Source organism: Orycteropus afer, unplaced genomic scaffold (genome assembly GCF_000298275.1).
Source record: "Orycteropus afer afer isolate SDZICR_OR568_19922 unplaced genomic scaffold, OryAfe1.0 scaffold00174, whole genome shotgun sequence".
Classification (NCBI taxonomy): Eukaryota; Metazoa; Chordata; class Mammalia; order Tubulidentata; family Orycteropodidae; genus Orycteropus; species Orycteropus afer.
The window spans coordinates 1,136,350-1,152,736 of record NW_006921761.1 but is presented as its reverse complement, the minus strand read 5'-3'; the positions used below and the strand labels follow the sequence as shown (position 1 = coordinate 1,152,736).

The 16,387-nt window shown below is 54.9% G+C and overlaps 1 protein-coding gene across 1 annotated transcript in view; it reads right to left on the bottom strand.

The window, feature by feature from the left end:
* Positions 1-16,387, bottom strand: part of SHB (SH2 domain containing adaptor protein B) — a 141,842-nt gene that overhangs the window by 25,429 nt on the left and 100,026 nt on the right. Inside the window, 1 exon segment of the mRNA XM_007946877.1 lies at positions 3,541-3,712. Coding sequence (XP_007945068.1) covers positions 3,541-3,712 — 172 coding nt within the window.

Below are 16,387 nucleotides of genomic sequence, written 5' to 3'. Positions count from 1 at the left end.
CTGTCAGCAGGAGGTGAGGACCAGGAAGCCTTGGGTGGTCCTGTGGGGACTAGGCGTCAACTGCTGGGCTGGGCAGGCTCTGCCTGGCCTGAGGAAAGAACCTGGGTGGGAGGCCATGGGGAGACCTTGGCCCTCACAGAGCTGGCCGGTCAGAACCAGGGCTCTGGGAGACTCAACCACTGTCTTCTGTCCCACGCAGTACCCACGGGCTCACTCAGTATTTACTGACTGCGTACTGCCTTCCTGATCTCATGGGGCTGACATGAGACGGATACTCAGCAAATAGACAAACCATTTCAGACAGTAGTACAGAGCAGGAACACAGGGCTGGTGACAAGGCAGTAAGCAGGGTAGGAGAAAGGAGCCTTGGTGGCACAATGGTTAAGCACTCAGCTGCGAACTGAAAGGTCCAGGGTTTGAACCTATCAGCCACTCTGCGGGAGAAAGGCATGGCAGTCTGCTCTCATAAAGGTGACAGCCTTGGAAATCTATGAGGCCATTCTACTGTCCTGTATGATTGCTGTTAAGTCAGAATCAACTTAATGACAACAGGTTTTGGATATAGGTTGGAAGGAGTTACCTACTTTAGGAGAAACAGCAGGGGGAGATCCCTGAGATGACATTCGACCCGAGACCTGCATGATGAGGAGCCAAAGAAAAAGTGTGTGTATAATAGAAACAGTGCATGCAAAGGTCCTGGAGTAGGAGCGAGATGGGTTGTTCACAGAGCAGAAGGGTGGCAAGAGTGGCCTGAGCACTGAGTATGGGGCGTGGTTTAGGATGAGGGCGATCTAGAAGGCCATGTCCAGTTACCTGGGGCTTCTGGGCCAAGGGAAGATGTTTGGATCTTATTCTAAACATAACAGAAGGCAATGGTTTGAACTAAAGATGTTACCTGCTCTGGATGATCTTACAGCAGATCAACCAGGATGCCCCAAAGAGGGCCAGAGGGGAACCAAGAATACCCTCTGGCTTAGGAAGTGACTGAGCGGTCCATATGGGAGGTGGCCATGGAGATGGGAGGGACGGGTAGGTTCTGGCGGTATTCTGGAGGAGATCTGGCAGAACCTGGTAATGCACCCGATGCTGGGTGTGAGGCCGCTGCGCAGCTAGCCAGCCACGCTGGTGTTGATGGAGCCGGGAAGCTGAGGGAGCAGCAGGCTGAGAGGAGACCAGGAGCCTGGTAAGGCCAAGATGCCTGTCCCTCAGTCAGATGGAGATGCCACGCTGCAGCTGGATGCAGGAGTGGGGCTTCTGGGAGATGTGTGGGCTGGGGACCAGGAGACTGCAGAGGCTACTGGGAGGAGCATGGACTTGGAAACAGAGCCCTGGGAAGTCAAACCTCAGGTCAAGCAGCAGTGGAAGGGTCAGGAGAGAGAAGGCAGCAGCACGTGCCTAGAGGCGGCCACCTGGAGACCCAGGCAGAGAAGGGAAGAAGGGGTGGCAGGTGAGGGAGGGCTGTCAACTCACAGAGATCTCGAACTCAGCCAACAACGAGCGTTGAGCACCTACTATGTGCCAGGTGCTGTTGCAGGCACTGGGGGTGCAGCGGTAACCACACACGTTCCTGTCCTCAGAGCTTATGTTCTCAAAAGGGACAGTAGCTAGAGCTAGGGGAGGCTGGGGACACATGATCTTTATTCATTTACAGTCAGGACATTTGTGACTAGAACACGTCTGCACACTGATAGCCATAAGGGTGCAGGATGAAGGGGCAGCAAAGGGGAAGGCAGGTAGCACAGACGCCCAGGCAGATGTGTGACTTCCAATCCCCAACCACCCCTAAGACCACGGCATCTGCGGTGCTGCCGGCTCCCAGCACCTACTGGAAGGGGTCCTGAACGCTGAAGCATCCTCAGCCCAGGTGGGGGCCAGGTGATCTCTACTTGGGCCGTCAGGGTCCACTGGAAATGGATTTATCTCATCACACCTGTCAGGGCCTCCAGCAGGCCAGCATGATCCAGAAGATGAGAAGATGGGGGCAGGAAAGCCAATTCTGACTCTGGACTTGGCTGAGGGCCTGGTTAGGCGGCCCTAGGAAAGGGAAGCGTGTCCTCAAGAGGCCCCGCCCCTCGGGACTCAGGGCTGCGCTTAGGGGTGGAGGGGCTGGCCAAGCCTGGTCAGGAGGCTCAGAACAGCCTAGGCATGTTTGCCTCTTAACTTTGTTTGTTGATGAGAAAGTGCACAGTTGAGAGATAAGCAAACCTGGCGCCCAGTCTGCGTGGCTGTGAGACGTCAGTAACACAACACCTGCTGCAAGCGCTCCCCGGCACACGCTCTGCACAGCAGGCACAGGGCCCTCCGGAGGGCGGCTGAGTGTCCCCAGACCGTGGCTCAGGCACATGGCATCCTCTGGAAAGCCGTGTCCCACTCATGGAGCCAGTCCTGGGAGGGGATGCAATGCCAGGCTGGGACCAGAACCCCAGCAGGGACCAATACAGTACGAGAGAGGGTGAGAAAGCGTCCCTGGAACAGAGCGTGGAGTCGGCCCTTCTCCGTGGCTTTATGAAGTACCTGCTCTGTACCAGGTGTGTGCTGAGGGTGGGGAAAAAATGGGAGCATGTGGGGTCTACGTCTTGAGTATGCACTCAGCTGGGTGATCCTGGCCAAGGCTCTGCATCTCTCTGAGCCCCAGCATCTCCGCTATGGAATAGGGTGATGGTGCTATTTGTCATACACATGCTTGTTACGAGGATGACACGCCCAAAGGTGTCAGCTGCTTAAAGAGTAGAAGGTCATCATGCGGCAGAAGTGGAGGGGGACAAAGTAGATTTCACAGGGCAAAGGGCTGGCTGGGGAGACTACACTTGGCCCTGGAGGTGATGGGCAACCATGGCAGGTTTCAGAGGTTCCTGAATTGTGGGATCATGGCAGGGACCTGTCTACTCTGAACCCAGTTGATGGTAGAGATGAAGACTTTACAGGAGTAATAGCCATGATGGAGTGTATGTGTGCAGGAAAGAGCCTGACCCAGCACAATGCTGGGGGGTCGTGAGACTGGGCAGAATGGACAGGACCTGGCCACTGAGTGGGCCCAAGATCGGCACAGGGGCTGGGGAGACCCCTATCAGCAGTGTACAGGCTTTGCCCACTACGATCCAGCAGACAGGACAGAACCTTCTCTAGCTGGAAAAGATAGCCACCGTAAGGGGATTCAGTTTACACTTGGCTTTGTAAGAAATCCACTGGCTAGACAGGGAGGTCAGAAACCAGGATGCAGGAGCAAGGGTGAGCTGTGTGGGCAGTTTTCCCTCCCCACTGCTAGCATCAAAGGAAGGGAAGGAGCGCAGTGTGGAGGGGGAGAGCTCAGGGCTAGGAATCGGGAGACTCGAGTTCCGATCCCGGGCCTCCCACTGACTGGGTGGCGGACCTGACCCTCCGTGAGCCTCAACCTGTCCATCTGTACGTGACGGGGTCAGATGCAAAGGCCCCTTGAACTCCCTGAGTCTGTGGATTTTAAAACCAAGAAAAAGACAAAAAAGGGAAGTGCAGAGGTTGGATGAACCAAGAGGGAGGCTGAGCTGTTCCGTTGGCACTCACATCTGCTTCTCCAGGGGGACAGCAGGGTCCACTCTTTCTCCCAGGATCCCACAGAACTCGGGGCTCCCATGTTTGATGGGCTTGAAGCCTCCTCCAGGAGCTCGAAGCTGGCGTCGCCGGTCCCGGGAAGGTGAGGGGGAGGCCTGTCGCTTCTCGGTGCCGTTAAACTGGGCTGTGGGAGAGAGAGCAAGACGGCATGGTTAGCTGGAGCTCGGCTCAGGGTTTCAGGGTGGTGCATGGTAGGAGTTTCTTGTCCTACATGGGGCTTTGTGATTTGCAGGAAGTCATTTCAGGCACTGAGAAGCCAGGTGCTTCAGCAGAGACCACACGGCTCTCCGGGGCCCACCATGGCTCCCTGGCCAGCCTCCTTCCTGCTGCCCACTGTACCCACACACATTCATTTCCTTCCAACTCCCCAGAGGCACCTAGTCCTAAAAGAGTCTTTCCCCTGCACAGCCCCATGCTTCAGCAGAACTGCTATGACACCTCTTGGTTTAACCAAAGTCTCTATCTGACTGACTCCACTTGCCCTTCAGAGGTCACCTTCTCCAGGAAGCCTTCCCTGATAGCACCTCCTCCCCAGATTCATCTTCATCTCAGGCCACGGTACCCTAATGGTACTCACTTTCTTTGTCTAGCTCTCACTAGACTGGAGTCCCTAAGGGCAGGGCCTGCACCGTATTTGCCCTGCCCCTTGTGCCTAGGACCGTGCCTGCAACATATACAGTGCTCAGTGAAATCCTGAATCAGGGAACATAAGGAGCTGTTTTGTTCTTTCAGGGAAAAAAATGATCAGTTTCCATACCAGATAAACTGGATAAAACCTAGTAGCATCCTAGTGAACCCTAACTCTCCACTGAATTAATTCCTCCATCCGCTTGCAAGCTTAATAATATAACTATGTAACTAAGAGAACAGGTGGTGATGAATGACAGGCCTAATTAGGCAAATCATTTCACCTAAAATGAAAATATATAAACTCTAGCGCCATGATTCAGCAGCAAAAAAAATAAAAAAGAACAAAAGCTGCAAACACAACACTTCATTCCTTCTCATTAAGTTCCTCAATCTGCAATTTAAAATGGCAACACTTCTAATTTAGAGGTTTTTCTGCAAAAGATAAAGACACAATCCCTCAAAATACCTGCATTTAGAGGGGAAAATGCCCCCCTGCCAGTCTGTGGGATGAAGGAACCCAATTAATTCGACCTAGAGGCTATCACGGAGCTCTGAGAGCATAGTGCCTAAGGCACTTGACTGCTAACCAGAAGGCTGGTGGTTCAAACCCACCAACCACTCCTTGGAAGGAAGGTTGGGCAATCTACTTCCATAGTGATACTGCCTTGGAAACCCAAGGAGGGGTCGCTATGAGTCAGGCCCAAATCGACAGCACATAACAACAACAAGGCCATCACAGGAGCTCTGGTGGTATAGTGCCTAAGGCATCTGATTGTTAACTAGAAGGCTGGTGGTTCAAACCCACCAGCCAACTCCCTAGAAGGAAGACTGGGCAATCTACTTCCATAGTGATACTGCCTTGGAAACCTAAGGAGGCGTCGCTATGAGACGGATGACTCGATGGCAGTGAGTTTGCTTTGGTTTTTGGTAGAGGCCCTCACACATGAACTAGGAATTCTGTCTGAGGGAAGTGAGACTCGGAGCTGGGCTGGAGGGGGCCAGGGTCCTGCTGGTGGTGGGGGTGGTGACTGAGTTAAGGACCTCTAGGGTTTAGCCTACCCATTACCTTTTGGTTCCACAGCAGGTGAGATGGTCCGTTCACGACCCAGGTGCCTTTCAAGAGTTCTGGTGTGATGAAAGGGCTCATCCTTTAAGGCCCAGTCAAGGGTCATGCCTCCCTATTCAGGAAGGCTCCTTCCCTCCCCCCAGCCTGGCTTCTGAAGTTGTGTTGCCCTTTCGATGTGTGTTACAGAACTTACCATGACTGACCTGAAGTCCCGTCCCTGCCTGTGACAGGGACAGCAGCATCCCAGGCCCTACTCCCGCTCTAATGCTCCCAACACCCCTGATGGCGGGTAATGGGAGCAGTAACAGGTGCACAGGGAGGTGAAGGAGAGCCCTCCAGCGTCTCAGAGCCAAGCGGCCGGTTAAGGACCAGGGTCCGGCTCCCACCGTCAGGACCCCCTTCCCCACGAGACCATCTTCAGGACGGGCCAGGCCGGCGCTGTGCCCCACTCAGGAGAGCTGGCCCTTCGCCCGGTGAGCCCTGACCCCCTGCTGAGGAACAACGTCCCCCTCCACGCAGCGCACACCGCATGGTATAACCCTCGCAGCTAAATGGGTGCAGCACTCTCGGCGCTCTAGTTGTGTGTGCCCCAAACCTACCGCTACACCTGGCACAGCCTCCGCGAACCCTCCCATGCCCTGCAGGCAGCTGGCTAGGTGAACGGCTGGCTGGTGGACTGACACAAGGTCAGGGGACAGAGAAACCGAAGCAGCTCAGAGTCACAAAAAGGCGTGAACTTTGGAGTCAGGAAGACCTTCTGTTGGTGCTTCTGTCCTCAGCAGCGCTCTGAGGACCTCACCTGGCTGTCCCCTTCTCACCTTCACTGTGACCCATAAGGCAGGGACCACAGCTGTCCACACCTCCAGAAAGGAGGCGTGCTGTGGTCAAGTTATCTACAAACAAACCCAGGGTGTGGACAGCGACCATACGATGGGGACCAGAGGGGACCCAAGGGGCCTGTGGCCTTGGGCCACAAGGGAGGCCCGCAATGTTCTGCAAGTCAGACAGTCCAGCTGCTGGCTTCCCCCTAAGGTCCTGCCTCTTCCTGGCTGGTCTGGAGTCAAGACCCGCCCGGATCTCCAGTACAGGACGCGGACCCCTTTAAGCAGAGGCCAGGAGGATTACAAGGATTCAGACCAGGATAATGTCTGCACAATCACAGCATGTAAGGCGGCTTCCTGGGCCCCGCTGTGGATGCATCTGAAGTGAGTAGGGGCCCCGTCTGGGACCACGTGGAGCTGAGTGGAGAGGGGCCCAGAGCGTCCTCCAGGTCTGCTGTTTGCTCATGATGCCACGCTACTCTGAAGAAACAAGGCACAGAGAGCAGAATCAAGGTGTCCAGGATGCTCCTTCCAAGCTACGCCTGGTCCCTGGTTCCTCCACACTGCTGGCAGCCAGCCACGACTTGGGGCCAGGGAGAGGCTGAGGGGAGGGAAGGAGACAAGGGCAGGGATGCAGGGTGCAGAGGGGCTGCTACCCCGTGTGGTTCCCAATCCCCAGGGGGGGCCCTGGGCTCATGATCCCGGGAGGCTACAGACACGTGACAAAGCACAAAGACTTCTGGATGATCTCGGGGCTGTCCCAGCACGATGGCCCTCTGCTGTTACAGCTTTCAGGGCCCAAACACTGCGCCGCCTCCCCTGACCCTCACAGGCTCACAAGACATGTACCACCGCCACTTTACAGATGGAGAAACCGAGGCCCAGAGGTGCCGGCCCTCCTCCCCCCAAGTCAGGAGCAGGCCTCGTTACCCCTCTGTTCTGCCTGCCTGGCGAGTGCAAGCGCCCCTGGCCCTAGTCAGCTTATACGACAACAGCCATTTCGGCAAATGTTTGGTTTGTGTTTCCAGGCGGCCAACAAGAGGCATCTGTGTTCACCTCAGATGCTTGCAGGCCCCAGGGCACTGAGCTGGCACCCGCGGTGAGAGGCGCCCGGGAACAGAGGCCCTCATTGTGAGAGGAGGCGGCAGCTATTCCGCACAGGCAGGCCGTCAGGAAGGCGGTGGGGCAGGCGTCGGGCCGCGGCCCGGCTTCCAGGAGTTCCGTCCACACACGCACACCCGGGTCTGGGCCTGGCAGAAGGGGGCATGCCTGTGTTCTTCTGTGCCCATCCTCCAGGGGACACAGAAACACCCCTGCCCGGGGGCTGCTGCTTGGTTAGAAGAAAGCAAAGGCTAAGCCCTACGTGTGCAGAGGCCCTGCACAGCTGACAAAGGAGCCAGCTGACTCTCACGACTTGTTTCAGACGACAAACCAAGGTCTGGAAGACAGAGCTGCAAAAAGCCAACTGCTGGACTGGGATTAAGCCCGTGACTCCTGGATGCCGGTGGTCTCGAACGAGCTCAGTGTGATCCGCTACCATCAGTCCCTTCTTACAAACAACAGTCAAGACACCAAAGGCCAGTATAGGCTGCTTCACACCGCTCCCCAACTCTCAGCCAAGCACTGTACCTGGGGCTCCCCGAACAACCCGGTGAGGCGTTGCCTCTCACCATCCCCGTGTCACGGATGGGGAAACAAAGGCACAGATGTTCTAAGCTACTTGCTCCAGGCCACCCTGCCAGCAAATGGCAGCACAGGGACAAGCCAAACCTCGGGGCTCCAGCACCTGGGGGTTCTCGTACACGTGGCTAGTCCTGGGCCAGGCCCACTTGCTATGCCAGCCAGTCAGAGGCTGTGCAGGGAGTCTCTGGAAAGCCTCCCCTGCAGACAGACACCCAGATGCTAAGTTAGAAACCTAGAGCCTGGGCAAGTGCCTTTAGTGACTTGACCCCATGCACAAGTCCCAGAGGATTTGCATGGACACAGATAACCGGCCCCACAAGCTCTGGCTCAGTAAGGAAGGACAAAGAGGGGACAAGCCAGGGCGGGCCATAGACATGGCTCTCCCAGGGCTGCCTGCCAGCTACTGGCAGGCCAGTCTTCCCCACCTCCAACGTGGCATCTGGACCAATCCTCAGACAGGGACACACTGGCAGCTTCCAGCCAGGAGCTCAACCAGAGGTGGTAACAGTCATCACAACTGTCCCCTCCCCTGGCAGGTCTCAGACCTCACCTGGAGAGAGGGCAGGTTTACACACACAAGAACGGGCCCAAACACCATCTCTGTGGGGTCTACCGCTACTCCCCCAAGAACCTGAGAGCTGATTGCTTCGGTAATTCAACACATCCCTGAGTGTTTATGGTATGCGAGGTGGGGACACAGACGCGAACAAGCAGGCACGTCACTGACTCTGTGGTGCTTACAAACCTTCAACAACATGGACCTCTCTGACCTGCCAAATAAAAAAGCTAAGTCTATCAAGTCTGTGTACTGTTTTTTTCGCTCTTTCTTCCCCACACAGGAGACAGAGGAAGGAATGTTTCTGTCGCTATAGTCAGCGGATGAAGCCAGCCAGGAACATTGGTGTTTTCCTTTTCTTGTAGGCTACTAGAGGAGTTCATTCATATGTTCAACAGAAATGCTAACTGGAAAAACCTGCCCCTCAGTGACACACTAGCCAAAGGAAGCCAGTGATCTCAGTTCTGTCTTTTAAACCCTTGTTTCTTGGCAGAGGAGCTCTGGTGGCGCAGTGGTTAAGGCATTTGGCTGCCAATCCAAAGGTCGACTGTTCGAATGTACCAGATGCTCCAAGGAGAAACATGAGGCAGTCTGCTTCTATAAAGATTGACAGCCCTGGAAACCCCGTGGGGCAGTTCTACTCTGTCCTCTGGGGGCGCTATCAGTCAGAATCAACTCCACAGCAGTGGGTTTGGTTTGGGCTCTGCTTCTGAGAAGACAGACAGTCCTGGAGACCCTGTGGGGCAGTTCTGCTCTGTCCTCTAGGGGCGCTGTGAGTCGGAATGGATTTGATGACAGTGGATTTGGTTTGGGCTTTGCTTCTGTAAAGACCGACAGCCCTGGAAACCCTACAGGGCAGCTCCACTCTGTCCTGCGGAGTTGCAATGAGTTGATTTTCTCTGGAGAAGAACTCTGGTGGTGCAATGGTAAAAGCACTCAGCTACTAACCAAAAAGTTGTCAGTTTGAATCCACCAGCCACTCTGTGGGAGAAAGATGTGTCGTCTGCATCTGTCAAGTGGGTTTTCTCAGCAGGAGGAGTTCTGGTGGCAAAGTGGTTAAGCACTTGGCTGCTGGCTGCTAACCAAAAGGTTCGAACCCACCGGTCACTCCATGGAAGAAAGATGAGGCAGTCTGCTTCTGTAAAGATCTGCAGCCCTGGTAACCCTATGGGGCAGTTATACTCTGTCCTATAGGGTTGCTGGTAGCATAGTGCCTAAGGCATTTGACTGCTAACCAGAAGGCTGGCGGTTCAAATCCACCAGCCACTCTTCGAAAGGAAGGTTGGGCAATCTACTTCCATAGTGATACTGCCTCGGAAACCCAAGGAGGGGTCACTATGAGTGGGGTCCAACTCGACGGCACATTAACAACAACAGCAACATAGGTTGGAATTAAACTGATGGCAATGGTTTGCTTTGTTTTGTCTCAGCAGAATTGCTCTTCAAACATGTTAAACATTCATTCCAACTGTTACTTATTACATAGCAAAAAGTTCCTCTTACCAACATGATTATTAATTTCCTTATAGGCCCAAGGCATTCTGGGAGCTAAGGAAGGGCAAAAAGCATCATGGGAGCAAATGGAGCCAACTGTGAGGAGGGGAAGGAGCTGGTGGTGGGGAAGCGGCGGCAGTAGCTGGGCACGCTGGCTGGGGGCCAGGCATGAGCTTCCCTGAGGAACCTTCTGCAGAGGCCGAGCCTGTCTAGTCTGCACGGGAGGATGAGTCATGGGCTCGGTGGGAACAGCTAGTCTGGCTCAGTGTCCCGAGTGAGGAGAAAAACGTCAGGGCTGCCAGCTTCAGAGCATATGTGCTGGATGGTGACAGTGACAAGTCACAAGGTCACCGTGGACTGGGCTCTATGGTTTCTGCCTCAACAACCACCAAAGCTATCTCACAGCAGTTCAAGGTGAAAGCCATGTTCAAGCCAGTCCTTTCTATGCTCATGATGCCAACACAGCAGTGGGAAGAGCCAAGAACAATGGCTTTGTCATTTATGAGCTGTGTGACTGCTTACAAATCACTCACCCTCTCTGAACTCAATACTGTCGCTGGTGTGATGGGAGATGGGAGAAACAGCACTGCACCCTCTGTGCAGTGCTTTACAGAGTCACCCCCTGCCAGGCTCCTAACCGGTGCTCAATAAACATTCATTTCCTGTCCTTCCCCTCTTCCTCCCTACTAGCTTAACAGGATTATTCTAAATAGGTCAATTGTAATTAGTAAATTAGTTGGCTCACAGATGACTCACCATTGTTTAGGAAATAGATATATCTGGGACCTATTTTCCCCTTCTCTGCCCTGTTAGCCTCATCTGATGAGGCTAGCAAGGTGTCAAGACTCAAGAGGTCTGAACTCCTGGTTAAGGCATGAATGACAGCAAAACACTGGCAGCCCCAGGGGTTACAATAATACACGTCTGTCTGTTCTGGAATATACCATCGTGCACAGGCTGTGGTAGGAGCACAGAGAAGGGGCGAGCCCCAGGCAAACGTGGATGAGGGTGGGAAAGGGACTCGTCATATCAAGGAAGGCTTCCTGGAGGAGGTGAAGCTGGTTAAGCACTCAGCTGCTAACTGAAAAGGTGGTAGTTTGTACCCACCAGCCACTCCCCAGGAGAGAAATGTGGCGGTCTGCTTCCATAAAGATGACAGCCTTGGAAACCCTTTGAGGTGGTTCTACTCTGTCCATTAGGGTCACTGAGTCGGAATCAACTTGAGGGCACTCAGTCTGGTGCCCTATAAATATCTCTTTGTGCAATACTGTTCTTGTATTAAGTTGTTATGTTACTTCCTACAGCAAGCCTCCCCTGAACCCAGCAACAATACATGCATGCTCCTTTAGGGCTTACAACGTCTTCTCATTCAGATCTTCTCCCCTAACCATCTCAGGTCCAGTGTGACGAAAGTGTGACTTCCCATCTCATACATGGGGAAACTGAGGCTCAGGGAGCTCAGACCAGCTGTCTGAAGTCCTGCAGCTGGTGAGTGGCGGCATATGAGCTTGGGATTGTCTGAGTCCTTCTACCCCCGATGGGTCCCAGCAGGCTAGACACCATCCTAAGCTTTCTGTGGGCACAGAAACCCACCAAGGGGCCAGTGGGGAGACAGACAAGCTCACGAAATAACCACCTTGAGCACAGCTTGACTCATCTGTCTGTCTTTCAACTCTGCCAGGAGGCAGACCTGCCGCCAGGCTGGCTGAGCCCAGGACATCGCCTACAAAGTAACTTCCGTCAAGACACATCCTCAGACGGTGAGATGCAATGAAATGACTTTCTTTCTCAAAAAGGACTCGAGGGCCCCTTCCCATACACTTCTGCCATTTGGCTCCTCCGTCAAGTGCTGACTTAGTTACCAGAGGTAACTGCAAATAATTAAAGGCACAGCTTCCAACTCTACGATTCTAAGGGACACTGACCGACCCTCCACAGACGGCCTCTCTAGCTCTTCTGAGGTCCTTGGAAGTTGCCTCCTCACCTCTGGGCCCGTTTCCCCAGCTAGACTAGGTGGAAAGGACAGTATGAAGTGGAAGCCTCTCTGTGTGCTGAGAACGGCAGAGCGTGACAACTGGTGGGTCACCCCCCACGCAGGCACCAACCTAGGTACTTTGTCTCCTGCAGAATCTTCAGCGGGGACAACTCAAGGGGGACAGACAGCCCAGGACTGCATGACACCAGCTGGGGAAGCACCAGAGGGAGGTAGTGGTGAGGCACACCGCCCCTCCTGGGAGCTCCAGTGGGCAGCCATGCTTCCTGCAGCACCTTGGGCAGCGCGGGGGAGGTCAGGAATCCGACTGGGTTTAGGGTGTGGGCTTCTAGAGTCTGACCGTGCAAGTTCAAATCCCAGCTCTGCTGCCCAGTTCCTAGGCAAGTTGTTTCCTCTCCTTGGACCGCAGTTTTCTCCTTTGAACCATGAGGAAGCTAATCTTCCAGAGGGCTGTCATGGGGACCAAGGCGGTGATGCCCACAAAGTGCTCATAAACGTGGGGGTTGTGCTGCAGTGAACGACCTGGTCTGGTTCTTCCAGCCGTGGTCTTCATGACTCCCACCAGGTGACTGGGTGGAACTATGCAAGTGTAATGTACTTGTGACCCACCAACGGGGTGGGATGGTTTGTTAGTAATGCATGTAAGGCACATGGCACCCTTGTAGGGGTGGAACCATGGGAATAAGGTGTAAAAAGAACCCTTCTGTGGGGACTGGCCAGTTGTGTCTCCCCGCTAGGTTTAAAAGGAGCCTTTCTAGAGGCAGAAGGAGGGGATCTCACTGCCATCAAGAGACAAGAGCCCAGGGTGGAGTGGAATGTGTCCTTGGGCCCGAGATCCCTGTGCTGGCACAGAGACCAGCAGAGAGAAGGCAGCAGCAGAACCCAGAGATTAGCTGGCTTGCTGGTCCATGGAGCGAGAAAGCTGAGTGTCCCTGGGCAGGAGGCTTGCTGGCGGAGTGAGGTGCACCTACGGATACCTATTGGCAGACTTAACAGAGCTTGGTAACACTTGCCTAAGCAGGGCAGAGGCCAGGCACCAGAAAGGTGTGCCTGAGGGCACAACAGAGGGGAGACTGCCCCGAGCATTCCTAAACCTGAACTGTTACTTCCTTAATAAACTCCTTAATTGTGAGTATTCTGAGTTCTGTGTGGCCATTGCAACAAATCATCGAACCCAGCATAGAAGTAATGTGTGCCATGGAAGGGTTGGTGTCAGAGTTGGTAAAAAGTTGGAGGGTGACAGCATGTCTGGTCTCATAGGTATAAGCCTGAGCTGCTGATGGTGACTCTGTCCCTATGCTTGTGACGTTGGAGGAGGTCAGCGGACATCATCCCCACGCCTGCTGCAGCAGCCGTTATCAGTACTCTCGCCGAGACCCTCCACAGGGGCCACTCTGGCCTCATTTCCCAGGCTCCCAGGAGAACGGGTCCAATCCTGTCCTTGCACCGGCCCCTCAGAGATGGGAACATATAAACTCTGTGCACCCACCGTGGACTGCTTCTTGGGGTCATCCACCCCAGCTCCGCAGCCCTGCCTGGGCCGCTCCCCAGGTGGACCACTCCTGGGGAAGCCCATCTGTCCAGCTCATAGTTAAGGCCAAGGCCCAGAGCTGCAGAGGCACTGGCCATCGCCACAGACAAGCCCAGGGGTGCTCCCTCTTCCCCCCAGCCTGCACTGCCCCGAGACAGTGATGTCATCTGCACCCCTCGTCCCCCGCCGGCTCACACAGGGCTGCATCTGATGGGGTGGGGGCAGGACAGGAGGGCTGTTTCTAGACCCTCCAGCCGGCCACGTAATTTGTTGCTGGAAGGACTCCCAGGGGCTGAGTCAAAGGAAGCCGGGCACAGACTCCAGCCGGCTCTGGAAGGCAGGTGTCTCTCCGGGTTGGAAAGGGGCTGACAGCTTGACAGGAGCCAACCTCCTCTCCACAGAGGAGGAGGGCTGCAGCCTGCTCCCCATAGCCAGCTGTGAAACTCGACCTGCATCTGTCCTGGGCTGCGACATAACAGGCAACTGGTGTAGGATGGGAGTCTGGCACTGGGCAGGGGTCCTGGCCAAGGCGGGGGTGCAGGCATTAGCGCCAGGACTCTGCAGAGAGCTTGGGGTATTCACCCACCTGCTCCTCACCCTTAATACTGGCCAAAGAAGGGGGGGGATTTTCATTCCCACGACCATAGGAAGGGACAATCAGCCTTTCTGAAGCTGCAGCCCCCAGGGTAGGACCCAGGAGGGAAGAGCAGAAGGTGACTTCCACGAAGGCTGCTGGGAGGTGCTGGCCACAGATGAGAAGGGCCACTTCCCCATGATGCCACACCATTGCCTTTGACAAAGGCCACTTTTGCGAACAGGGTGCAAGGCAGCACTCTGGAAGGTGAAGGGCACTTTGCTCCACAGATGGGGTCATCGGGGTGCTCCAGGCCTTCTCGTCCCCCCACCTCTGGCCAGTACGCTGGGCTTCTGAGGGCATGAAGCGGGGAAAGGTCGTGGAGGTCATGGTGGGCCAGCCCTCTGATATCCACCCTGTCACAACCTGTCTCCTGCTTGCACACCTGCCGTGATGTGGAGCTCATTAGGTACCTTCAGGGTCAGGTGGACATTTCACAACTCACCTGAACTAATTCCCTGTGGACCTCCCACCCCATCCCCGACGTGGGGCCAGCTCTGCCCTTTGAGCATCTCCCAGGCCATAGCCCATACTCTGACCCACGACAGCCCTTTCGAAATTTGAAAACACTGACAAGGTCTCTACCCAGGTTTCCTCATCCAAGCTAGACATGCAGAGAATGAGGGGTGGAAAGAGATGAAAACAATTTTACCCAAATAACTTCACCTCCCACAGACATTTCCCAGCTCCAGGTCCTGCGCCCCAGGCTTCCAGAACTCACCACAGAGAGCTCCAAAGAACAGAGAAAACTGTGTGGGGAGTTTCCTGCAGGCACCAGACATAGCAGACAGGTCCTGGCCAGACACTGACAATGGCAACACCTTGTTTAAATGCGTGCATACACTCGCACACACACACACACACACAATCCTGAGTTGTTTAAGTACGCGCACACACACGCGCACACACACACAATCCTGAGTTATTTAAATGCGTGCACACACACACGCACACACAATCCTGAGCTGTTTAAATGCGTGCACACACTCACGCGCACACACACACACAATCCTGAGTTGGGTGGGAGAGTCCTGCTACTCCCGAGCAGCCAATGGGACACGGGTTACGAGCAGCGCCATGAGGGTGTTTGAGTGACCCCATGCAGCTTCTTTAACATGTCTCATTACCTGAAAGCTGGCCCATCCACCCCTCCCTCCATCTCTACTTGTTGCCGTGGATCCATTCTGACTCACAGTGTCCCTAGAGGACAGAGTGGAACTGGCCCACAGGGTTTCCTAGGCTGTCAGTCTTCATGGAAATAGACTGCCTCTTCTTTCTCCCATGGAGCAGCTGGTGGGTTCGAACTACTGACCTTTTGGTAAACAGATGTGTGCTTGGCCACTGTGCTATCAGAGCTCCTTCATCTCTGCTCAGGCGACAGGAGAGGATGCTTCTCACATGCACCCAGCAGACTGTCCACAGTTGTGGGGCGTGGCCTGCCTGGGGTCATGACTAACAGCTGGTGAGCACCAAGTCCCTCCCGCCCTTGACTGCGACAGCCTGCCCCTCTACGCCCCAGGAGTCAGAACAGAGTTACGATCTTCTCAGGAAAGCCTAACTGGTATGCACCCTCCAGCAGGACACAGAAAGATAAAGCCACTTGATGAGACGCAGACATGACGCCAAGTCCCTCAGTGGCCCAATAAACCAGACCTGTAATGAGAGGTAAGAGCACCTCAGCAATCTGAATCCAAGTCCAACATGCATCTTGCAGGCTCAGAAATTCCTTCTGAGGCAATTCCACCTCAGACCTTCAGAAACCACCGTGGGCAAAAACGGGCCAGTTGTGGCTGGGTGCCTTGTGGAGGGGTAAGGCCAGCAGGGTGAGAGCACCTTGCCTGAGCACGATTCACCTGCTGGGCCTGTTAAAGCAGACTGACCGTGCAGGCCCAGAACCGTCCTGAGAAGAGCTCCCGGTGAGGCTGAGGCTGCAGGGCCAGGGACCACCCTTTGAGAAGCAAGGAGCCGCCTGGATTAGTACATCAAAGGCAGCAAGGGCCCTTGAGTCACCCGAAGGTGGGCAGCCCGGGGCAGGGTGACACCCACACCTGCCTGCAGTGCTACCTCATGTCACAGGTACAGGTGTTTGCCAAGAGTGAGCTCTCAGATAGTGTTCTCATTTCATACCCGCCGAGGAGTGGAGCCTCGTATCAGCCAGGCCAGTGAGCAGTTCTTGGTGTCCCATGTGGCAGGAGAGTAGAGGAGGCTGTAAAATGCATGGGGGAGACTTGGGGTGACCAAGGACCGTGAGCCATGTGATCGTTGTCTCTGGCTCATAGCCAGGTGAGGAGCTCAGAGCCTGGTAGGCAAGACCAGCACCCACAAAACTAACTCTGACAGGGTGTGAGGAAAGTCCTGCCAGTGACGTGCACAGGAAGCGCAGCAGGCCCC